Source organism: Calcarisporiella thermophila, assembly GCF_041956535.1.
Source record: "Calcarisporiella thermophila strain CBS 279.70 unplaced genomic scaffold VTP21scaffold_4, whole genome shotgun sequence".
In the NCBI taxonomy this organism is placed as follows: domain Eukaryota; kingdom Fungi; phylum Calcarisporiellomycota; class Calcarisporiellomycetes; order Calcarisporiellales; family Calcarisporiellaceae; genus Calcarisporiella; species Calcarisporiella thermophila.
Window position 1 is genome coordinate 621,623 of NW_027192194.1, and position 22,880 is coordinate 644,502.

The 22,880-nt window shown below is 49.1% G+C and overlaps 10 protein-coding genes across 10 annotated transcripts; 7 read left to right on the forward strand and 3 right to left on the reverse strand.

Moving 5' to 3' along the window:
• Positions 1-579: 579 nt before the first annotated feature.
• On the forward strand, positions 580-1,562 carry VTP21DRAFT_8523 (uncharacterized protein; the record flags this gene model as incomplete). Its single annotated transcript, XM_069399383.1, has 2 exons — positions 580-1,026; positions 1,098-1,562. 2 exons carry the CDS (start codon positions 580-582, stop codon positions 1,560-1,562), a joined length of 912 nt encoding a protein of 303 aa, XP_069254805.1.
• A 539-nt stretch (positions 1,563-2,101) lies between these two features.
• Positions 2,102-5,259, forward strand: VTP21DRAFT_8524 (uncharacterized protein; the record flags this gene model as incomplete). Its single annotated transcript, XM_069399384.1, has 3 exons — positions 2,102-4,164; positions 4,242-5,166; positions 5,248-5,259. The coding sequence occupies 3 exons, from the start codon at positions 2,102-2,104 to the stop codon at positions 5,257-5,259; spliced, it is 3,000 nt and encodes a 999-aa protein (XP_069254806.1).
• A 334-nt stretch (positions 5,260-5,593) lies between these two features.
• Positions 5,594-6,501, forward strand: VTP21DRAFT_8525 (uncharacterized protein; the record flags this gene model as incomplete). Its single annotated transcript, XM_069399385.1, has 2 exons — positions 5,594-6,089; positions 6,161-6,501. 2 exons carry the CDS (start codon positions 5,594-5,596, stop codon positions 6,499-6,501), a joined length of 837 nt encoding a protein of 278 aa, XP_069254807.1.
• Positions 6,502-6,961: 460 nt separating this feature from the next.
• Positions 6,962-8,086, forward strand: VTP21DRAFT_8526 (uncharacterized protein; the record flags this gene model as incomplete). The annotated part of the gene is made up of 4 exons (XM_069399386.1): positions 6,962-7,066; positions 7,131-7,547; positions 7,626-7,914; positions 7,983-8,086. The coding sequence occupies 4 exons, from the start codon at positions 6,962-6,964 to the stop codon at positions 8,084-8,086; spliced, it is 915 nt and encodes a 304-aa protein (XP_069254808.1).
• Positions 8,087-8,790: 704 nt separating this feature from the next.
• On the forward strand, positions 8,791-12,827 carry VTP21DRAFT_8527 (uncharacterized protein; the record flags this gene model as incomplete). Its single annotated transcript, XM_069399387.1, has 13 exons — positions 8,791-8,893; positions 8,994-9,072; positions 9,146-9,182; positions 9,264-9,521; positions 9,613-9,934; positions 10,020-10,391; positions 10,480-10,599; positions 10,686-10,775; positions 10,840-11,158; positions 11,245-11,372; positions 11,465-11,534; positions 11,631-12,167; positions 12,245-12,827. 13 exons carry the CDS (start codon positions 8,791-8,793, stop codon positions 12,825-12,827), a joined length of 3,018 nt encoding a protein of 1,005 aa, XP_069254809.1.
• Positions 12,828-13,447: 620 nt separating this feature from the next.
• On the reverse strand, positions 13,448-14,614 carry VTP21DRAFT_8528 (uncharacterized protein; the record flags this gene model as incomplete). The annotated part of the gene is made up of 2 exons (XM_069399388.1): positions 13,448-14,400; positions 14,479-14,614. 2 exons carry the CDS (start codon positions 14,612-14,614, stop codon positions 13,448-13,450), a joined length of 1,089 nt encoding a protein of 362 aa, XP_069254810.1.
• A 295-nt stretch (positions 14,615-14,909) lies between these two features.
• VTP21DRAFT_8529 (uncharacterized protein) lies at positions 14,910-16,040 on the reverse strand (the record flags this gene model as incomplete). The annotated part of the gene is made up of 4 exons (XM_069399389.1): positions 14,910-14,992; positions 15,069-15,381; positions 15,458-15,873; positions 15,965-16,040. 4 exons carry the CDS (start codon positions 16,038-16,040, stop codon positions 14,910-14,912), a joined length of 888 nt encoding a protein of 295 aa, XP_069254811.1.
• Positions 16,041-16,414: 374 nt separating this feature from the next.
• VTP21DRAFT_8530 (uncharacterized protein) lies at positions 16,415-18,278 on the reverse strand (the record flags this gene model as incomplete). The annotated part of the gene is made up of 5 exons (XM_069399391.1): positions 16,415-16,598; positions 16,676-17,105; positions 17,183-17,687; positions 17,764-17,796; positions 17,862-18,278. 5 exons carry the CDS (start codon positions 18,276-18,278, stop codon positions 16,415-16,417), a joined length of 1,569 nt encoding a protein of 522 aa, XP_069254812.1.
• A 967-nt stretch (positions 18,279-19,245) lies between these two features.
• On the forward strand, positions 19,246-20,232 carry VTP21DRAFT_8531 (uncharacterized protein; the record flags this gene model as incomplete). Its single annotated transcript, XM_069399392.1, has 1 exon — positions 19,246-20,232. The coding sequence occupies one exon, from the start codon at positions 19,246-19,248 to the stop codon at positions 20,230-20,232; it is 987 nt and encodes a 328-aa protein (XP_069254813.1).
• A 255-nt stretch (positions 20,233-20,487) lies between these two features.
• VTP21DRAFT_8532 (uncharacterized protein) lies at positions 20,488-22,618 on the forward strand (the record flags this gene model as incomplete). Its single annotated transcript, XM_069399393.1, has 5 exons — positions 20,488-20,626; positions 20,700-21,268; positions 21,332-21,427; positions 21,497-21,656; positions 21,717-22,618. 5 exons carry the CDS (start codon positions 20,488-20,490, stop codon positions 22,616-22,618), a joined length of 1,866 nt encoding a protein of 621 aa, XP_069254814.1.
• Between the last annotated feature and the right edge of the window lie 262 nt (positions 22,619-22,880).

Consider the following 22,880-nt stretch of genomic DNA (forward strand, 5'->3'; position numbering starts at 1 on the left):
TTGCACGCGGGCAGGTAGCCAAGCGCTCGTGCAGCCGCGCGTGCGTTGGCACTTCCACGCGAAAGCCTTTACATTTTGCCACCGCAAGCGTTGACAAATCGAGCCAAAATTAATGGAGCCTACAAGTCTTAATTCAAGTTCAAGGTGAAACAAGGGCGGCGATCCATCCTTCCGGCGAACCTTTCCGCCCCCCACTATAACCGCTCTAAGTAATCATTAAGAACCAGTTTGCAAAAGGCGGTTTCTTTCGAACTAGGTTGCTCTTCCCCTATATATATCCTTCTTTTGCTCTTGCCACAAATGAGGCTGCCAACGAGTTTTTTTTTTTTCATTTCTCTTTGAACCCTCAAACAGGTCGTCGTTTGCTCCATCTTTCCTATTTCTCTCCATCTCCTCTTGGTGCAGCTCATATAAAAAAAAAGGAGATTGTTTTCTGTTTTGATTTTTTTTTTGTTTTCAACGCACCTTTTCTCTCCCGAGTCTTGTCCCTTTTCTTCTATTTGACTTGCTTGCTGCTGGGAAAATCTTCCTTCGATAGCGTCATAACCTTCTCATTCTTTCAATACTGAACGAAAAATCATGCAAGTGGTGTCGGTTCTCATGCTGGCGCTCCAGGGGGCTACCGTGGCTCTCTGTATCCACGCGCTGATCTATTGCTTGCATGCAGGCAAGCGCTTCGCTACAAAGGCCAACATCGCCAAGATCATCCTCTCGGTGACGCTGGGTGTCAAAGTGGTCGGCTTTGTTACCTTCGCTATGCCCCTGTTTGGCGCCTGCTACGGGGTGGCAAAAGCCGCCGATCTCCTCTATCACCTGTCAATGGTGGCCGCAAACACGGTGCTTCTTTCCCGCGCCACTACTATCTGGGGTAACGCGCGGCCCTTCGTCATCATCGAGTGCGTCTTCTTGGTGCTGCGGTTGGCGGTGGGATTGTGGGATGTCGGAGCAACCTATGCATTCCCTATCACCGACTCCACGAATCCCTCCGCGCTCGGAACGTGCTTCTACCTCGAGAATTTTGCAGCGGTAAGTTTGGAAGGGCCTCCTGCTCCCGTGAGAAGAGTAACTTACTGACCCACGACCTTCTCCTTCTCTAGGGCATCACCTACATAAGCACGGATCTCGTCACCGATCTCTACGTGACAACCAGTATTTCTGTTCGCCTCATCAATCACCATATGCATCTAAGGCGTGCGGGAGTCGGTGGCAACTCTCTCTACAGCGCCATCATCTCCTCCAACCTCCTGCGCACCATTCTGCTGCTGATCATCAACATCATCAGCATCATCCTGGTCACCATGCCGCAGCTTCCGGAGGGAAGTATCCTCCTATGGAGTTTTGCGAACATCGCCTACGTCGTGACGATCGTCTACGACTCGGACATGGTGCGCTTCTGCCAGCAGCTGCAGGCGGAGCTTTCGAGTGACAGGCCGAGGCCGCTGAGGAACCGAGTGGAGAATTCTGGCAATTATACCGGGGCTTCCTCAGAGGACAGCTGCACTCCCCTCAAGGGAGGAGAGAAGAAGTGGGCGACGGTCTCGGACGTGCTCGACAAGGTCTAGGGTCGGTCCCAATGGCACAATAGTGCTCATGCTTTCCTTCTCTCCCCCCTCCTCTCCCCTTCTCTCTCCCCTCCTCCTCCTCCGTTTCTCTCACCCCCAGCTCTACCCACGATTCAGCTTAACAAACACGCATATTGGTTTATTGTTTTTCTATTGTTTGTATGGCTTCTGTTCCGTTCGTTTGACTATTTCATTTATTTAAAATATAGTGTGCTCTATTCAATCGTGCCCAAATGAGGTCATTCTCTCTGAAATCTATGTGAAAGTGAGGGCAAAATAGGCACAATCCGGGGTTGCACGGAGATCATCTCACCCTCAACTCCGAAAAATAGCATGTGCATATCTGGGATTCTGTGGTTTAAGGCAAGCATTATTTCTTACAGGCACCACACAGCTAGCTTCGTGGGAGTCGGCCATGGAATGAAAGCGAAAATACGAATATTCCAATCGACCTGCCATCTCTCTGTTTGCTTATTATTTATCGTTCCGAATCTTGGAATCCATATCCAACCCCAACCATCCCCCGCATTTCTCACACCATGTATTCAGCCAATCCAATCCATGATCGATCATCCCAGTCCTTCATAGATGCACAGGCCCAATTCCACCTCACAGAAGATAGCAATACCGCAAAAACTCGGGCGGCGTGTACCCGCTGTCGTCGCTACAAGGTGCGATGCGACGGGGATGGGGAGCATCCCTGCTCTCGCTGCCAAAAGATCGACTCCAACTGTTTCTACGCTCCCCCGTCTCGAGCCGAGGCCTGTGAGCGTTTGAAACAATGCATCGACGTGATCAAAGCTGGCCTCAAGAATCTTGAAAAGCCATCTCCGAAACCTAAAATAGGGGACCGCCCTGTGGCATGTGTGCGCTGCCGCTCATTGAAGGCAAGATGCGACTTTCAAACCCCGGTGTGCGGGCGCTGCAAGAGCATGTCGAAAATCTGCTCCTACTCGCATCCTCTCCCCGCCCCCAAAGTCCGCGATGCATATTCGTTTCAGGCTCTAAGCGACTGCTTGAACCATCTCTCAACATGGATGGAGCGGTTAGAGAGCGACAATGACTTAAACATCAATAGCAGTAGACGCAGTTTTAGTAGCGACGAGAGTAGTAATGGCGAGAACAGCTCGACCGCCTCGGCCGAAAACGATTCCCCGCTCAAGGATGCGGGTGAAAGCGCGGAGCTACCCCTGGCGGATGAAAACCTCTCACTCGTCCCTGCCTCGGCCTTTTCTCCACCCAAAGAGCGGCGGAAAAGATTGAGGGCCGAGCCCTCCTCTTTCGAATGGGTCTCTACATCAGCCACGGCAGGCAGGGCCGATTCCATGGCCTCTCTCGTGACATTCCGGGAGCAAACGATCCTCCTGGAGGGGCTCAAGCACTCTCTCTCTGCCACCTCCATTGTGCCGAACCGCACCGGTCAACAGAAGACAGCGCTGGACATGTTGGCCCGCTTTTGGACCGATGGGTGCCACGTGTTCCCGTCCCACTTTGCCACCTTTCTCCTTGACTCTTTCGAGCAAAGCTTTTACCTTAGCCCCTTCTACTCCGTCGGATTCTCGGCTCTCCAGAAGACAGAGACCTTCATGCAGTTGCTCAATAACCCAGCCCTCAACTCGATCTGTGCCGTCCAGCTCGGCACCCCGCACAACTTTCTTCACATCGACAAGAATCTGCAGCGGAAGCTCAGCAACCTGTTTTTGGAGCGGGCTGAAAAATTCCTCTTCTCCTCGCAATGCATAAATCGGCCATCACCCGCCATGGTGTATGCGTTGGCCAATTTGGCCCGGCAACGGCACTACGTGAGCCAGTCGCACCAGGCTGGCAAATATCTGGCGCAAGGGTTTAAGCTGGCGAAGCGGTTAGGGATGCATCGCAAGCGTCTCGTCGTCCCCAACGAGGCCATGCAGGATCCCATGGGCGCGGAGCTGCGCAAGCGCATCTTCTGGTACCTGGTCGGGGTGGACTGCTTCTCGGCGGTGTTTTCGGGGCACCCCCTTGTGTTCGATCAGATCGAGATCGACCAGGATTTGCCCATGAAGCTGCTCGGCGAGGACGAGGTTCGCTTCAGCATCTTCCATGGATTTGCCTCGCTGTTCCTGGCGACGCGGATCATCTTGCTGCGGGCCCACGCGGAGGAAACGCCGAGCGTCGAGACGATGCTGGCCTTTGATAATATGCTGGACGACACCTACGAAAACCTGCCCTCCTGCCTCCGATTTCCGGACACGTCCTCCGGCGATGCCTCTGCGCAGTTTTCCGCATCGCTCTCCTGCCTGACCTATTTCTACACCCTGCGAATCGTGCTCCACAAGCCCTTCCTGCCCTCCTATCGATGGAGTGATCCGGCCAACTTCACGGGCGCCGTGGAGCATTCCTTTTCCATGTGCATGGCCGCGTCTTCGCACATCCTGAAAATGGCCGACGCCCTCTCCTCCCGCAAATTCCCCAAGGGATTCATCACCCCCGTTCTCCTCACCGCGGATCTGCACATGCGCAATGCCCTTTCTCTTGACCAGCAGCGCCGCGCCCTGGGCATGGATGCTCTACGTCAGTGCCTGGGAATTTTGGAGCGCACAAGCCTTCCCGCCGTCCTCTACGGGTAATCCCCGGCGTCTCTCCTCCTGACGACCCATTGTTTCGCTAACGTCACTTCTCTCTCTTTCTCTCTCTCTCTAGGCAACCCGTGAATGAGATTAAGCAGTTCCTGACGAAATTTTTGGACTGCCCAAGTGCTTTCGTTGACTTCAACGCGCCCCTACCGTATCGCATACGGCCTTCGCGCCCGGGGATTGAAGGGGGGGATCAGACCCGCGATCTCGACTGGTTTATGTTGGGCATTTCAATTATCTCAAGGCGTTCGTCGACGACCCCCTTGGAAGGCCAGGCCCAGTATCTCCAACAGCGGCATTCCCTGGTGCCCGCGAAATCGGCTCTCCCCCCGCCCACAGAAGTTCGTGAGGTTGAGGTGGTGCCCTCGCAACCCCCCACCGTCCCTTCCTTCCCCCCTCGGTTCAGCCAGGATTACTCCAACTCTCCCCCAGCCCTCGCAAAAGCCGGCTTCTCCGACCCACTCACCCTCAACAATATGCCTGCATCCGCCCTTACGCCCATGCTGGATGGGGAGTCACAGGTCATGCTTGATTACTCGCTCTCCAGTGGTTTTAGCAGAAGTGCAATTCCCCCTTCGCTGCCTTTCATGGATGCACTGATGGCCAGCTCATCTTCTGCTCCCACCCAGATGCCATCGTCGGTGTCCATTGCAGTGGAGCCGCGGCTCTATGCGGGAATTCAGGGCATCAGAGGCGAGGAGAGTGTGGAGAACAAGTTCGCAAACGAAGCGGGAACAGACATCAGCTTCGCACCCACCTATGTCTCCCCTTCTATTCCAACTTTACCCCTGGCATTGACGCAAAACCAACCGTCCCAGTCGTATATCTCTGCCGTATACTCCCACGATGCACTTGGATTTGAAAAATCGCTCGGGATACCCCAAGATATTAGCGCATCCACCACTGGTGGAGCCGCTGGCGCTCCAACTCAGAATTCCCTGGCGGCGGGCGGGCATCGGCAAGAAAAACGTGCGCAAGACTTTGGATTTTGGGTAAGTGTCTCTAGATTTGGATAGATTTCAAGACAGCCCTTTATTGACTCTCTCATTTCCCTACTCTAGCCAATATTCTAGGTCGCCGAGTGACAAGATAAAAAAAAATAAACACTGCATGATCTTTCTATGTATTATTTGTCTCCTTTTTGACATGATCCCCTGCTGTCCATTTCCACTCTGTATTTTGTGTTTAATTATTTCGTTTGCAGTTCCTTCCCTTTCTATGCTGTTCTTATATGATGTACCAGTATGATCACTTCGATTTTTTCCTCCTCTTCCTAATGAATCAAAGACATGATTGGCTGTGCCACTCCTAACCCCATTGAGTTAACGCGAAACGCCTCTCCGACCCTCCCACCTCTTCTCGAGGAGTTTCCTCGATACACCCTACCCTTACTTCAGAAAAAGCAAAATCGCACATCAAATGTCTCATCACCAAGCCAACCCCTTTAGTAATTTCATCGCCGCAATCAAGTCACGCTTGGCCTTACAAGGCTTCCAGTCACCCGTCATCAATGTCGATATCAGTGAGGACGAGGTTGTTTCAAAGGTGAATGATCTTAAAGAGTCGACGGCCGGCTGGTTCGGGGCACAGCGTGCCAAACTCCAAGAGTCCGAAGCCGAGGCGAATCTTCGCCTCGTCGGGGGGCGCGTTCAGGATGAACTTACCGATGCGAATGCTTGGCTAATTCGCCATCCTCAGATCGGCGGGCGGTGGCTGCGGGAACGAGGGCCGGTGAAGCATATGGTAGGGGGACTTGAACAGGTTCCCTTGTCGGCAATGTATGCCGCTGCATTCGCGATCTACTTTTTGATCATGATGGTGCGAATTTGGAGGAGGCGGAAGGCGACTGGGGTCTACTTAGGGGCGGGAACACTGGAGAAGATAAAGTGGGGGCAAAATGGAACGCATGCCGAAGGTAAGGCCCGCAGCATGCACGTATATGCTGTGGGATTCTAAGCTCTCTCCTTTGTAATTCTTTATTTCTAGAGCGGACCTATGAACCTCCCAACACCAAGCAACTCGATGGCCTGATGCGTGCGCTCGACGCTATCAACGGTTATTTTGTTACCATATTGATTGCGGTTGTGCTGCTTGCAGTGGTCGAGACGAGCGGGTTCCTTTCGCGTCCTGTGCTGCACTATCTCTACTTCACGCTTGGGGTCGGTGCTCTGCTCAACTATGAGAGCAGCATGAGCGAGCCGGATGTGTTTACGCTCGGGCGACGGGAAGTTGGGACATGGGCCATGCTTGGGGTGATAGTTGTAGCGGCCGGAGCATGTATGGTGGCCGTGTTGAGAAGTTATGTGGGCGGCGCTCTTGGTGTGTGATATTCCGTGGAACCTAGGAGTTAGCTGCTGGTACGCACTGTAAGAAATATCATCTCTTGTGAATTTTCATCTTTATTCGCTTTTGCTTTTCTTGTCCTTTTTTGGGGATCTCTTTCATTGATTGTTTTTTGCCCTTCTAAGTTTCCATTACTATGTCTCCTACCTGTTTGTCACTTATAGTCTCAGAGTATTGAATATTCGCTTTCGTTCGACTAAATTGTTAATTTTTTTTTGTCTACATCTTAATCCCAATTCTTATCCAACACTGGTCAGATTTTTTATTTTTAATGGCGAAGGGGTAAAGCGCCTGTTATTGGCTGTTCTTGGCCATATTTGCCATATTGGAGTTGGGATCTAAGGACTCGAGGAACAAAGCCTATTCGATTTTGTATACTCTCATTCTATTTCACCTTATCCCAGACTCTCATCTCTAATTGATCTGCCATCCGCCCTCGAAATCATGGCCTCTGCTCTCTTGAATTGTCTACTTCCGTTTTTCTCACAGCCACAATACGTCTCTCCGCAGGAAGTTGCACAGCTTCCGCCGGACCAGTTTTTGAACAGGGTAGGGAATAATAATAAGTGGTAATGTGGGTTGGAGGTGGTACTGATGTAGCTGCGCTTTTCAGACCATGGAGTGTGCCTCCTCGGTCGTGCACAACCAAGAAATCACAGGCCAACTTCTCCCGCAACGGATGCAGGGCGATCCGCGTCAGCTCATCCAGCAAGCATTCACTGCAGCGAGCCAGGCATGTGTGCTTGATAGAGATCGCGATATTATCGAATATCTTCGGATATGCGTGCAAACCGCCATGGCCAATCAGGGCCAGCAGCAGCACCCCTATCAACCCCCCGTGCAGCAGCCACCCGTACAGTACCAGCCGCCGCAGCCGCAGCACCACCCGGGAAGCTATGCTAGTGCGGTAGGCGGAAACGGCATTCCAATGCAGCCCATTCAGCATCAGCCCCCGCCGATGCAACAGCAGCCCGTCAAATCCGATGTTTATGCCAAAGCCTTCTTCTTCCCGTCGGAACAGAACTTCAAGGTATGGAAACCTAGTGCAAATAGGAGGGTGCTTAAAGCTTACCGACATTTCCTTCCTTTGCTTTTCGTTTGCACGTAGCAATTGACCGAGTTCATCGATTCCGCCCAGCAAACCCTCGACTGTTGTGTCTTCACGATCACTGACGACACGGTATCGAATGCCCTCATACGGGCTAAGCAGCGCGGAGTCACCGTGCGCATCATCAGTGATGACGAGCAGGCGCAGGCACGCGGATCAGACGTGTTCCGGTTGAAGGAAGAGAACGGAATCCCGTACAAGCTCGACAACTCCCCCGCACACATGCATCACAAGTTTGCGGTGGCGGATAGGAAACGCCTGTTGACGGGATCCTACAACTGGACAAAAGGTATGCTGTTTATTTGAATTGAATACTGGCCTGGTTGAACCCATGTGGGATCTGTTTGAACTTTTTAGGGGCGCGTTTCGATAATCGCGAGAATTTCCTCGTCACCAACCACCAAGCCTTAGTTCAAGAATTCTCGACCGAGTTTGACCGCCTATGGAATGAATTTAAGTAGACGCCCTCTTCGTCTGCCCTCCTCAATGTATTCCTACACTTCTGTTATTTTTACACTGCATTCATAATATGCTATCGTTTGCAAGATGCGATTTTCATTCTTGTTTTTATTTTCTTTATTTTTATACTATTTGGAAATAGAGTGTGATTTGTTCTAAACCTGCGCAGCACCCAAATTAAATGTTAGGGCAGGAGATGGATAAGAATTTCTATTCAGAGCAATTTTCGGAACTCTAGCTCCGACACCACCGAGGTCGGTTGGATTCCCCCTAGACCAAGTCGACATGGCTCAATGTGATGAGGAAGTGGCTTCACCCTCCGAATTCCCCATCCCTGGCTAAGGGAGAATGTCCATGGCGCGGTTGGATTCGTCTTACTCATAAGGGGAGGAACTTACGCGTGTGCCGCCTGTGTTTCCGCGTAGAATACCGCTGGCCAACACAAAGCTTTTCCAGTCGTACAGAATATGTATTCCCTTATTTACGAAAGGTTCAAGAAAAAGCGATCCTCTTGTTGATTTCATATCCCTTTTTCCCTGCTCTTCTTTTGCTAGATGCTAGCAGGGGCTAGTTTTGCGCTGTCCTGATTACCACTTTCTAATACCAAGTTATTAGTGTGTGTATCTCGACCCACGGCGGACGGATATCGAATCCCCCGGTTTTCGTTTCCCATTAGTGTCCTGTACGCTTCCCCGCTTAGCTGACTATGGATTTGAATCCCAACGATATTCAGGATGTGAGCCAGGAGAATTTCACGCTGAAAGGCATGCTCACCCAGCTGGGCATCAATATTGGATTTTCCGCATTGGGTATTGGTCACTCATTCATTGCTTGCTTGCATGGAGTTGACTAATGCGTGTTCTTTTTTTCATTTTTTTTTTTTTGGATTCCATCCGCGACACCCAATAGCTCTTTTGGCGTTTAGTGTTTTTCGGCCGAGAAATAAAATAGTATATGCGCCGAAGAGTAAATATATTAGGAATGAAAGGTGAGAGGAATGCGGTTTGCCTGTGCCATTTCTTTGATATGAACCTTTATTCTTTTTTTTTCGATGTTGACAGTAAGCAGCCGCCCCCTATCGGAAGTGGCCTCTTTGATGTGGGTGTTATTTGAAGATTGAATGGGCGCTCTATAGCCTAAGCAATTACTTATTTGTGTATGATGCGTTTCTCTATGTAGTGGATCAAGCCCGTAGTCAAATCTCCTGAGGATCTGCTCATTGATAAAATCGGTTACGACGCGGTGCTCTTCATCAGGACTGTGTCCTTCTTTTTCCGCATGTTTGCCATCTTCACCATCATATCTATTTTTATCACCATCCCCATCAACATCGTTGCTACCCTGAACACGAACGACGGCAACATCCCGGACGAGCCCGTCAAGTTGCTTAGCATCTCCGGTATCAAAGGCGAAAAGACTTCGTTGTGGTTCATTGCCGTATGTATCCATGCTAGCAGTATTGCATATCTCTCACGCTCTCGAGCCGATTTCCCCCTTCTTTTCTAACCACCCTCCACCTTTGCATCAGCATATCCTGATCACATGGATTTTCTCAATCATTACCCTGCGCCTGCTGCTCGGGCATTACCACCTAGCGATCTCACTCAGCAGGCGGTACTTTCAGTCCGACGAATACCTTTGTTCACTGCATTCCCGCACGCTTATTGCCCTTAATCTAGAACATATCAAGTCTGACGAGGAGTTAGAGCTGTACATGAAGAGATATCGATTGAAGTATCCGATCCATGAGGCCCATCTGGGCCACGAAATCGAAGACCTGTCCGAGCTCATCAAGAAACACGAGAATAATGTTCGTAAGTTGGAGATAGCGCTGGCGCAGTATCTGAAAGGTAGTCTGTATGCCCCCCTTCCTCAACCTTGAACATCGCGTCGTGTTCATCCCATTCAATGTATCTTGTGTTGTTGGTTTAACAGGTCCAAACAAGCTTGCATCCAAGCGCCCAGTGCATCGCATCGGTGGCTATTTATGGTGGGGTGGACGGAAGGTGGACTCCATCGACCACTATACCCGTAAGATTCAAAAGCTGGAGGAGCGAATTGCCACGGCCCGCGAGGAGGTTGCCCGTGGACGCAAAGTCAACTATGGGTTTTTGATGTTTGCCAACTCGATTCAAGCGCATGGAACGGCACGCAAGCTAGAGAATAAGGATGTGCTATCCAGGCTGAATCTGGATCCTCCTAGTGTATTTATGGCTCCCGAGCCAAAAGACATCCTGTGGGATAACATACGGTTGAATCACCACGCAAGGCGTACAAAACGCATCATCGGAAATCTGCTGTTCACCGGTAAGTAGCAACCCCCTAGCCCTTCTGAAATTGTGTAGAGATAGTATGATCAGGCTCATTAAACCCAATCTTCACTCCATTTGAACAGGGTTCTGTTTTCTCTGGGCGATTCCCCTTTCTTTTATATCCAGTCTGGCCCACGTGAGAAAAATCATAGAGATATTCCCACAATCGAGCGAGTTCATGGAGAAAAACAAGTTCATTGCAAGTATGCATTTTCTTCCGATTCTCTGCGGTCAATGCTTTTATTTGACTCCCAGGGCTAATCGCTCTTCCTTGTCTTTTTAACAACAGCCTTGATTGAATCAACCCTCTCCCCCCTGATCATGTTGACCATTGTCCTAATCTTGCCGTCGATTTTTCGCATTCTTTCAAAGCAACAGGGTAGATAAGACATTTTATATCACCACCAGATGCACCAACTAATCGAAGACTTCTTACTCCACAGGTGCACTCACCAAATCCTCGCTTGACCGCCAGGTCCTTAGCAAGCTCTACTTGTTCTTCCTTGTCAACAACCTGATCTACTACACCATGTTCTCCACCCTGATATTCATTTCGAACGAGATCCACAATTTTCTCGAGCGAAATCCAGGCATCTCCCTGCAGCAAATCTTTAAGCAGTTGCAAGACATCAAGATATTCGATCAGATCAGCAAGAGTCTTGTCAATACCGCGACCTATTGGATCAACTACATATCGCTGCGGAATCTGTCCGTCATGCTGGATCTGGCGCAAGTCGCATCACTGATAATTATCTGGATGAGGTAAGTTGTTTTACTTTTTTTTTTCTCGCGTTATGGCCCGAGTATCATTCTTATGCACCATGAATGTTGGAATTTGGCACTCTTAGAAAAAACTTTACCAATCCGACTCCCCGTCAGCTGAGAGAGCTCACACGGCCGCATTCATTCCAGTATCCCATCTACTATAATTTACTCATTTTCACGATGACGGTTGGCTTGGTATATTCGGTGATAGGTAGGCGGGCACGACTTTCGTTTTAGTTTTTACGTCTTTCTAAAAGCTTCCAGCATGACTAACCGATGCGACCTCTCCTATTTCAATGCTAGCCCCACTGATTTTGCCATTTTGCGCCGTTTACTTTGCAGTGACCTACATTGTTCTTCGATACCAGCTCCTGTATGTATCTGTCCTTCTATTCTCTTGCATATCACATTTTTCTATTAAGCGGATGTGGAGATCACTGGCTCTATCGACTCACTTATATAACTATAGCTATGTCTGCCAAACCAAAGTCGAAACGGGAGGCCGAATGTGGCGAGTAGTCTTCAATCGGATCCTCGCCTCTACGCTGCTCTTTCAGCTGCTGATGCTAGCAACGGTGAACATGAAGGCCAGCAACCGGCTCTACGCCATCGCCCTTGCTCCACTGCCTTTTCTCACGATCGCGTTTAAGGTGTACTGCCGGAAACGACTTGACCCCCTTGCACGATATTTCGAGATGAGCGCCACCGAGCAGCTCGTTGGGAAGCCCTGTTTTCGCCCGGGTGGAGGGCAACTAAGCCAGAGATTTGGGCACCCCGCCTTATATTGTGACTTGCCTACGCCGATGGTGCATGCAAATGTGAAGCACATGCTAGCGGAGGTGTATTCAGGGAGGATGGAGGAGGAGGTCACGGTGGAGAAGACGACGGGCTATGTGCGCCATTCCACAGTGAAGCACTTGTCCATGTTGGACAGCACGGGAGTCCGATTCCAGACCGTGGAGGAGGATGAGCTGCTGGTGGATGATTCGCGAGAAGGATTGGAGGGGTAAGAGAAGATCCGCTGGTTTGAGCTCCCATTTTTCGCTGCAGTGCTAACGAAGATGTATGATTGACCCCAAACAGCTATTACAAGGACGCGGAATTCCTTGACGACTACATCCAGGCCCCCGGATCTCGGCCTCGCTCAGATAACGCGTCCGAATACTCGTTCTCTTATTCTCCCACAAAATCCCCTTACTCGGACTATCTTGAGCTCACTGAGATGCCCTCATTTTCTCGGCTGAACAGCGACTCCTCCAACCCCCCCGCCACGCTTCTCGAGACTGAGGATGCCGGCCTCATACAACACGCGCAAGATATGGCCTACGCGCACACCCCCTTGCATTCCCCTGTATCGATAGCTACCCTTGATACCCAAATACCGCCACCATCTAACAACGAAATCGCGAAGTCGCCCCAGGAGAATACGGCCGGTGGTACACCGCCTCATGCCCAGCTCTTAAATACAAGCGAATATTCCCCTTATGGAGGACATGGCACGGTAAATCGGCAGCAGCAGCAGGCACCTTCGCAATCAAATCATTCCTATCACCCTGCTTGTGCTCAATCGCTGGAGCAAAGCCCTTTGTTCTCTGGTCGAGATATCCCGGAAGAAAACGCGACCTCCCATGAGCTCCAACCGGGTGCCTTCAGGGCTGCTCCATGAGGGTTCCTATAAACCTTCACTCACCCACAACCCATCCAATACCTTTTCTATCTCCAAACCAGTCACCATAGCATTATTTTCTTCTGAAATGCTGGTACGAGGAATTTTGTAAAATAGAGGGTCTTGACTATGTTTTTTTTATTTAATTATCGCTATTTTTCTCCACATTACCCCTTTAGCATGTTTTCCTCTCTCTGTTTATCTCCTGTTGTTTTTTTTTCTCTATATCTTCCACCCATCGCCAACATGATAGCCATGGCAAAGGCTTTTGGCCAAACTCTGAGTATATTGCTAACAATAAGAAATAAGAGTCGAACAGAGCACCCCTAAGATATACAAGAAGGTATCACCGCCACGGCGGGCGAAGTTATCACTGGTGTATCTATAGGGCAGGTTATGAATAAAGATAAGAGTGAAACTATTTACAGGTTAGAGGTGGGTGACAACAACAAGAGACTCATGAATAAATTGGACAAGAGCACAAATAAGCGATGGATATTAAAGGGGTGTACAGTATGGTATAGAAGAAGGGGGAGGAGGGTAGAGCTTGGAGAAGAGGATTGGAACTTTCTATGCGAGACCAGCAACAGAGAGGGAGGAGCCAGAGGAGTGGGGAGGGATTATGAGCTGCTTGAGCCAGGTTCTCCAACTTGGTAGAATCGGCCGATATCATCTATATTGCTCACTTCCGTAACCTTGTGCGACACCCCCCGGATGTATCTCCCCTCATCCTCCAACTCCCTTCGCATTAATTCCTCGCCGCGTCGGCGCCGGGACTCCTCGTCCATCTCGGGATGTGCCCAGTGGCCGAACTGCGTTTGATCAAAGGATTCAGGTCGCGCTAGGATCAGTGCAGGTGCTTGGAGGCTTGGTCTGTATGGTTCTCCAGCCGTTAGAGATGCAAACGACGCTACTGAGGATCGACGCCGCAGCTGATGTTGCCTCACGTGCCTTCTCCACACGAAAAACACCGCAATCACCGCAAATACAATGCACACACACCCCGCGGAAATAACCCCGACCAGCCACGGCTGGATCCCCGAGGAATGGCTGTCCTCAAAGGGGAGCACAGCCGATGCGACCTTGGGGGTCACCGTGACGTGGATTTGCGAGTGAACCAGCATGGTGGTCATGGACTCAATCGAGGTGGTGACCACGGATGTCCTTGGCAATTCCGCCCGCTGCAGGATGAAAAAGGTTGGCCCCTTCAGCAGAGAGCCCCGGGGTTCTTTGTGGCGTGCAACCTGCCATGCATAGCTCAGCTTCCTTGCGACGGGGCCGGGTGGCTTACTCTTGGGATACCACGAACCATTCACGCGCACGTCCAATGCCCCATCGTTGGGAACGCCCTTAAAGGAGAGAATCTCCACATCGACTCCATTCTCCTGAAATAAAAGATAGAAATCGACTTTCACCGCGGGCGCCAGTTCTGGATTGCGGTTATTCCACTCCAGCGTGTAAGATGTGCCATTTTGCCACTCCTCTGCTGGAGGAGGAGAACAGTAGATCACATCTGGATCGTCAACGCATGTGTCGTCGCCCAAATACTCATCGTCTTCTGCTTCGGTGTCATCTAGAATACAAAAACACACCATGGAACAAAATTAATTAGCGCGCTAAAAAAACTCCGATATCGTGTATTGATAAATACTTTGCCGCCGAAATGGAGAATACTTGTTGGGGACGCAATCAGCAACATGAGTGCTCAACCATAACTCGAACCATAACAATGTTGCCAGGGGAGGAAGGGTATAAGAGCAAGTACGCGGTATTTTCCTGACGCTCATACTGTCAGCATGGATATAATTAAATTAGGTAAGAGTGAAAGAGTGAGGACAAAGGCAAAGAGCGTGGCGGAGGGGGCATTAGAGCATGGTTTACAATCTGGAGATGGGGTGACCGCAAATATATATATATTGACCGGTATACAGTGATCAAAAATCGACGACAATGACAACAGAAAGGAAGAAAAAAAAAATACAAAAACCAAAGAGATAGGAGAAAAATAGGGCGAAATGGGATTCGCCTCCATTTTTTTAGGCTGAATTCGAAATTCCAAAAATACGCACAGAGCTTAAAAAGTCAAAGTGAGGCTGAAAATGATTTCGCCAATTTCCAGTATCCATAGTCATCGCCGTTGTCTATGCGCTCCACTATTTTATCCTCTAGAAAGAAAATATCGTCAATGAACTTGGCGGATAAAATAAAACGCACCACCCATCCCCTGCAAGTTAGACTTACTCAACAGTTTGCGTAAATGGAGCACGATTCCGTGAGTAGCGGCCGGCCACAAGCTCTCCGGATAGTCACGATAGATGATTTCGACTATTTCCAGCGGCGTCCACCAATTCGTATGCTCAGACTCCTTTTTGTTTTCGGAGCGCATCACCTCAATCACCTGCTCCTCCCGATCCTTTCGGTGCTGGATGTATTCCTGCAGCTTTGCGATCCCATCTTCGATGACCGGACCGTGCGCAGGATAGAGGCGTTTGGGACCAAGTGATACCATGCGCTGCAGAGATTCCATGTATTTACTAAGATCTTCAAACACTGCCTGATGAAGACAAAAAAAAAGATGTATTAAACGTTTGAAATGCGCTCGATGCAACGCTCTGTCTTATATATCTTACCGTTCCTTGGCCAAGCACACAATCTCCGGTAAATAGCGCCTCCTCCTCCTCCAAAAAGAAGCAGCAGTGATCATCCGTGTGGCCTGGCGTGTGGACTGCGCGTAGCGTGACCCCCTCGGTCTTAAATGTTTGCCCATCTTGAATGGGGGTGAATCTCACCTCAATATCTCTGTCATGCTCCACACTGGGATATTTATAAAATGAACTAGAGCCAAGAGTGTCAACGTCCTTCATGCCTCCGATGTGGTCTCGGTGCCAATGTGAGAGCAACACCTGATCGACACTGCACTCTAGCTCGCGAAGCGATTGCTTAAGGAGGGATATGTACTCAGGTCGACCCTCACCAGTGTCCAATAATATTTTCTTGGTGCCTGTGCCGATCAGGTAAGTATTTGTGCCTTGTAGAGTGAATTTGCCTTTGGAATTTATTTCCAAAAAAAAATACCAAGGCCGTGTTAATGAGGAAATGACTAATTAGAATGTCACATTGGATGAAGCTGATCCTACCTGGATTTTGGCCCAACACCCTCCATACTCTATTAGAGAGCCGCACGAAATTTGGGAGCTGAACTAGGGTTTCCATCACTATGGGGTAATGGCCGAGGGTCTTGGCGAAGAAAAACCGACTGTGACTTGCTTTCACGTGTCTTCGGAATTATTGGAGGTAATCATTAATAAGATAGTTTTAAGCCTCAATTTACAAACTTGACTGATTTAGAAATAGGTGTAATCATCACTATAGCATGCTAGAAGCTCTGCAGGGAGTTAGAGTATGTTCTGGTGTCTATCGTTGAAGAACACCCATGAGGGTCCACGCCAGTCCCCTTGAGAAGTTATTCGTCAGAATTCATTTATTCTGCACGGGAAATAAACACCATCATGTTTCCTGGTAGCATGGATATACTATCCAATTCGCATCTATTAGATCGCACTTTTATTACTATTGTTACAACAATATTAACATCGTTTGACTCGAACCCATAGTGGGCGGTCGAACGGGAATGTGATGGATACACCATAGAGTGGGTGTGACGATTTTGACTCCTGCTCCAGAAATCGCGGAGACAACTCAAATTCAAATCTGCTGAGAAGCTGCGTGGTTAATGTGAGGGATTCAAGAGTGGCAAAATTCATTCCCAGGCTTTCGGCAGGGAGCAAAATCACCAAGTCAGTTTGAGTGAGGCAAGATGTAGGGAGAAAGTAGGAGATTTTGGTTACCAGATTCGCGGCCCAGCGCTAAATACAGGGAACTTGAAGGGGGATTCCCTCCGCACCCCTTTGACATTTCCCCCTTCGTCTCTTTCCAGCCAACGTTCTGGCTTAAATTGCATCGCATCGTCGCCCCACAGTTTCTGCAGGCGGCCTATCACATAGCTACTATAAGCAATCACATCACCCTTTTTTATCTCGGTGCCATCAGGTAGCAGGTCGTCCTCAACAGCAAAACGTCCATTCTTAGGCACCGAAGGATAGAGCCGAAGCGTCTCATTAAACACTGAGTTGCAGTAGTGGAGTGAGCGCAGGGTATCGTAGTCAATTTGGTCGGGATCAAACTGGAGGATTTCCTCGCGCATCTTTTGCTGGATGGCAGGGTGTTGCATGATGGCAAGATACTGCCAAGAAAGTTGTTGGGCGGTTGTGTCGCGCCCTTTAATTAAAGAGGGAAGATCGGTGGAGATGGTCAACACTATCCTTCCCTATTACCAATGCAGAGGAAATACTTACCGGCAACGAGAAAATTCACCATGATATCGCGCAGTTCCTTCTTATCCAGAGCCTGGCCCTCCTCATCACGATAGTCCAAAAACATATCCAGCAAATCCTTCTTCTCCCTGGGGCTGGAACGGTTACCCCTTCGCTCCGCAATCATGTCATATATGAAGTTGTCGATAACCTTCATCGCCTCCCGCATTTTCCACCAGGATCCCGAAAAAAATTCGGTGATGAGATATAATGGGTTGCGAAACCGATGCTCGAGTTTATGCTGCAGATAGTCGAATGCTGTTGGAAATGGCGCGGGTTCGGCGGGATTCTCCAGCAAGTTAAAATCGATGCTAAAGCTGATTTTTCCAAAAGTGTCAAGAGTGAAGCGTAAAAAGAGGTCGTGAAGATCAATATCCCTCTGATTATCTGCAGCATCCTCAAGCAATTGAGCAACATGAGCACTGCCCTCTCGAAAGATCCCGGTAATCATTTCGCGGAAAGCACGCACGTTGAAAATGGTCAATGCCTAAAATGAAAATGATATATATATAAAATCCAACAAATATATGGGCTTGGGCGAGCTTGGAAGAGATGGTAATTACTGTTTTTCGCTGTAGTTTCCAGTGGGCCCCATCCTAGCATGCTTAATAAAATAAGCCAAATTTGCTCATGTACATATCATTCCATCCTTATTACTCACAATGATAAGAATTCCATCTCCGAACAACGGACTCAATCGGCTATAGAACAAATCTTTTTTCGTGTAATTCTGAAAATTTGTCTTTAGAACATGTTCCAAGTTCTCAAAATCGCTGATGAACACTATGCGCATGAAAGGCAATGTAACAGAATAGGTGGGGCCGTATAAATTATTTTCATCTTGGAGCAAATCATAATAACGGCGTTCATTCATCAGGCCAGTCATGGTGTTGCCGAGAAGCGGGAGGCCACGAGGCCCACGAAGTCGCCGCCCTTTGGTACGTGTTCCAATAGCACGGTCACGATATTTGACAAGCAAATAGACAACATAGGCTAAAATAAGGAATATCCAATATTGCCGTGATATGGCATTGCTAGAATAATACTTCCGATGAAGGGAAATGAAGAGAATTTTCATCGTGAATGCGTGCTAATAATGGGAGGATAGGGTTCATCAGCGTGAAAAATTTCAGCGCCAAATTGGTGAAATACGGGTCAATTGGCTCAGGTCAGCTGCAATTCAAGCTGTAGGATTCCCGGTAGAATGACTCATCTCAGCATATTAAGCTATGCAGTCGAAACTCCAAAAGCTATGTGAAAATGGCCTCTTATTCTCCTCTCCACGGCTTCACGAAGTATTCCTAGAAAAGGGGAGGCTGAATCTCATGAATTTAATAAGTCCAAATAGAGAGCCATGTCTCAAACTGAGAATAACAGAGTCGTTGGAATAGCTTCACGCTACATGGTAGGCCAAGACACTACATGCCGGCAACCCATCAACACACAAACCACAGGTTTGTTAAAGGGAGAGTGCATTAAAGCACTTCTCTATTTTGTTACATCCAGCTGATTCACCGCCCTACGATACAGGTTCAATTCCTAGAATTTGTTGCATCCACACTGGAGGAGAGCGAATGTGTAATAAAAGTTTTGATCAGAATATTGCCGAGAAGAAATCAGTTCAAGAGAGAAAAAGCCCGACATTGTGTGCACACTGTATTTAGATCGCTGAAGCACAAGTTACAGTATATAGGCATTGATAAAAGTTTACAAGCTCCTCTAGCGACTAAAGAAATTTGAATTGGTCCTTGAAGCAAAATCCCCTTTTGGTTGTGCATGAGTTTGACATAAATAGTCCAACCTATTCTCTCTACCTATATCTTTTCTTAGTCCAGCTGTGATCCTATGCATAGGGTTTCTGATTCACCTTAAAAATTCGCCGCCCAGTCAAAATGTAAATAGGAGCTAAAAATAAAGCACAGCCACTGGGTATCCATTTTGGGACGTGTAGTGATCTTGCGCTCAAAGGGTCTAATTGGAAGCTATATTTATGGAGCTAACCTTGCTCATGGGCCGAGAAGTCATTTAGATTTCTGACCTTTCTAATGTCCACATTGCATGGAGTACTGGTAAATCTGCCTCAAAATGGCCAGGTCATTTATCAGGGTAGTGGTGTGGAGATAGCATATCAGGTCGAGTCACAGGAGGGTGTAGCCATTTCCTCGATCGAGATCTCCCTCGCGGGCACTAATGGAGAGGAATTAAAACTTGTCAGCAATGCTCCCAAATCCCAGGGTAGTCATCGGCTGAGTACCAAATTACCCAATGACATGTCTACTGGGCATCACGATTTGCAGTTTCGTCAGATTTACACTCATAATAACACAGCTACGACGGGGAGCCTCAATATCGAAGTAGTGGTCAGCAAGACATCTGACTCCCAGCCGGGCCCATCACCCACTTTGCCATCTTTATCCTCTGAAGTAACCCAACCCCCCACCTCAACGGTAACCGAGACTGCCTTCACTACTACGCCAACTACGGTGGAGCGCACTATCCTCTCCAAAAAAATCAAAACCAGTAAATTGACCTCCAAAAACCAGGTCTTCACGCTTGTGGTTACCGAATATCTCTCCATCACCGAGATGATAGCTTCTCCCGTCGTGGCTTCCATTTCACATCCTTCTTCAACTCAGACAAACTCAAATAAAATGCCTGCCCCATTAAGTAGTGGGGCCATTTTTGGAATTGCCTGCGGTGGACTATTTCTCCTCTCGGTTTTTTGTACCCTCCTCTGCCTGAGCCGGAGGGGGAGAAAGTCCAGGGCCCATCTCCCACTGAGGTTGGAGAGCACCAGGGATGAGTCCCTCTACTTCGGGACGAGTCCAATGAGAACACCACAATCCCGCCCCAGCCGCTGTTCGACAAGGTACTCAAATGGAGGTCGGAGAGCCTCTACCCCCAGTGGCGTTATGACACCGGTTAGCTTGTCTTCTACAAACTCCTCTTTACCACATTCTCTCAGCACAAAGGCCTCTATCCCCATACCCAGTTTTATTCCGGCAGCAGCGCCTCCTGGGCGCTCTCTTTAATTGTGTCAATTGATTTTGTAGTCCAATCCAATTCTTTCTATTTCGCCTGTATGATTGCTTAGTATCTCTCCATATTTATTAAAATGACCAATCTAATGGCTTTCTGCTTGCTTACTGGCCGCGCCGCAATTGCCATTTTGGTATTGGATCATTTGGAGGCTTGAAAATGACCAAACAACTTTTTTAGGGTTGATACGTCTTCGAAAACAAGCTACGCTGCCTTTAGCTCCTCTCCTTAAAACATAAAGCTTATAGATGCTATTGCCGTTCATTATATCCATTGTAGCCACAGCTTCTAGTGTCTTGGGCTACGTTCCAGAGGCGCGCTTCGCTCAAGCATGTGCTATGCAGACCAATAAGATTTACTGCACGGGAGGGATGAAAATTGTTAGAAGTAATTGTTCTCTCATCATCTTTGCCATCGGTGGTGTCTTTCATTATTCCTAATGAACTTTGAAATGGATTAGACAACCACACATCCATCAATGAAGCAGTATATTTTGATCTTTCAACATCCTTTGACACGACTGTTCCGGAATTCCGGGATATTTCATCGCCTACCCTGCCCCGATTCGGTTGGGGATACGGGGCTTTCTTCAAAAATAAGTTCATCGTCTTTGGCGGCGGAAGTGATGCGATAGATCACTCAACCAGGATCTACACTTACACACCATCCACGGATAACTGGAGCAAATCTTTCATCGGACTCGTTCCTCCAAGCCGAGAAGGTGCCGTCGCCGCAACGAACGATAACTTGTTTTATTTTGGTGGGCTCCAGGATGATTTCGTTATGGGGCGCCAAACGGTCTTCAAAGCATTTGACAAAATGTGGCGAATGAACTCGCTCTACCTGTGGGATACTCCCTTAGCCTCAATATTGTCAAATCAAGGGCCCGGGGTTCGATACGATCATGCCATGGTAGCGCTGGGAGATGACCGGCTATTAATCCTGGGAGGTCGCATGGAGAATGGAACTTTCGTAAACATGAATAGCCTGTTCACCTTCGACACAACACTTCTCAAGTGGGAATCTGTGGTAAATTTCTATTTTCTCGCCCCTGTACAAGCGTGAAGATGACCCAAATTCTCTCCTTTTTAGTCGGTTCCAGGTAGTTCACCCGACCCCAGAATTGGTCATACAGCGGTGTACAAAAACACGACTAACCAGGTGATTGTCTACGGGGGGCTTCGCGACGTAAGTGTTGTCCTGAGCCTATCGCCTGGGATTGGATAAGCCATTCATTTCGCGTTTTGACTGCAATAGCTTAAGGGAACTCCCGCTTCTCCTGCCCTCATCATCCTCAATATTAACAACGGGACCTACAGCTGGAGCTCTCCCTCGGGCAACAACCTGGATAAGCCACGGTTTATGCACAGTGCTTTTCTGGTCGACAAGTACATGTTTGTGCTTTTTGGCGGAACCCGTACGTATGAAAGCCGCTCGGCTCGTATGCTCCGATAGTTGATTATGTTCCTTTTGGTAGAGTATGGCACCAACCCGCCTGGAGTGGTCCCCACCTCGTCGATCTTGGAGCTTCTTGATACGGACACCTGGAAGTGGACCACCAGCTACACTCCTCCTGCAAGCTTGGCCGGTAATAGCTCCAAGGGCGGCACCGGTTACATCACTGGTGCTGAGGGGGGCTTGAGCACGGGCGCCATTATTGGCATTGGGGTCGGCGCCGGGTTTCTTCTCATCGCAGGCGCCGCTATTGTGTTCATACTAATTCGGCGGAGAAAGACGCAAAGTCCGCCTCAGGCCGTGAGCGGAAACATGCAGTCGACGCAACCACCTTACCCCGAGCACCCTCCATACGGTGCTGAGATTCCTCCCCCGCCCTATCCCCAGTACTCCCATCAGCCACCCTACCCGCAGCCGCCCTTGTCCCCATCCTCTGCGCCCCACACACCTCTCCTCCAGCATCAACAGGTCCACATGCCCTCCCCACCATTATCGCAGCAGCAGCCCTTCAACCCTCCCCTGCCAAACAATGGGTATCCTCAAGAATACCCTCCTATGCAGCAATATGCGAACGTGGCCCCCTACCAGGCGGGCATTGTTTATCCCCCTCACCCATCGCCCCCCCTTAACACCTCTACTCTCGACGCTGCCCCCGTTTCTCCCGTCCAATCTTCCCCTGTACCGGCCGTCGCTGCCGCCCCTGTCGCTTTCCCCGTAGCGCCCAATGAGTCCGTCCTCCTACCCGGAGAGAAATTCCACGAGTCCCCGCAGGATACACTGCCCCCCATTCCGCCAACAAAGCGTTTCCCATATCTCAAGCCTGACGAGCTTACCGAATCGCAAGTCATGCAGAAGCCTGATGAGATTACGGAGGACGAGCCGGCTCGACCCCCGCCTACCCCCACCAAAGAAACTCCTCAATAACTCTCTCACCAACTCAGTGGCTAATGTGAACTAGTCCCTTCTACCCCCTATTTATTGTCGTATTCCCCTTTTAGCTTTTTATTAATTTTTCCCTTCTTGTTCACCCATAAACACATAATCCGGTCATTAAGAGACGCTGTATTGTATACCCCTGAGTAAAACCTCTAGTATATTTTAACTCTTTCTGCTTCTATTGCAATAAATTGGGATATTCCCTCTCGGCTTACTTACCATGGCCCTTTTTTTTTCAGCCTTTCATCTT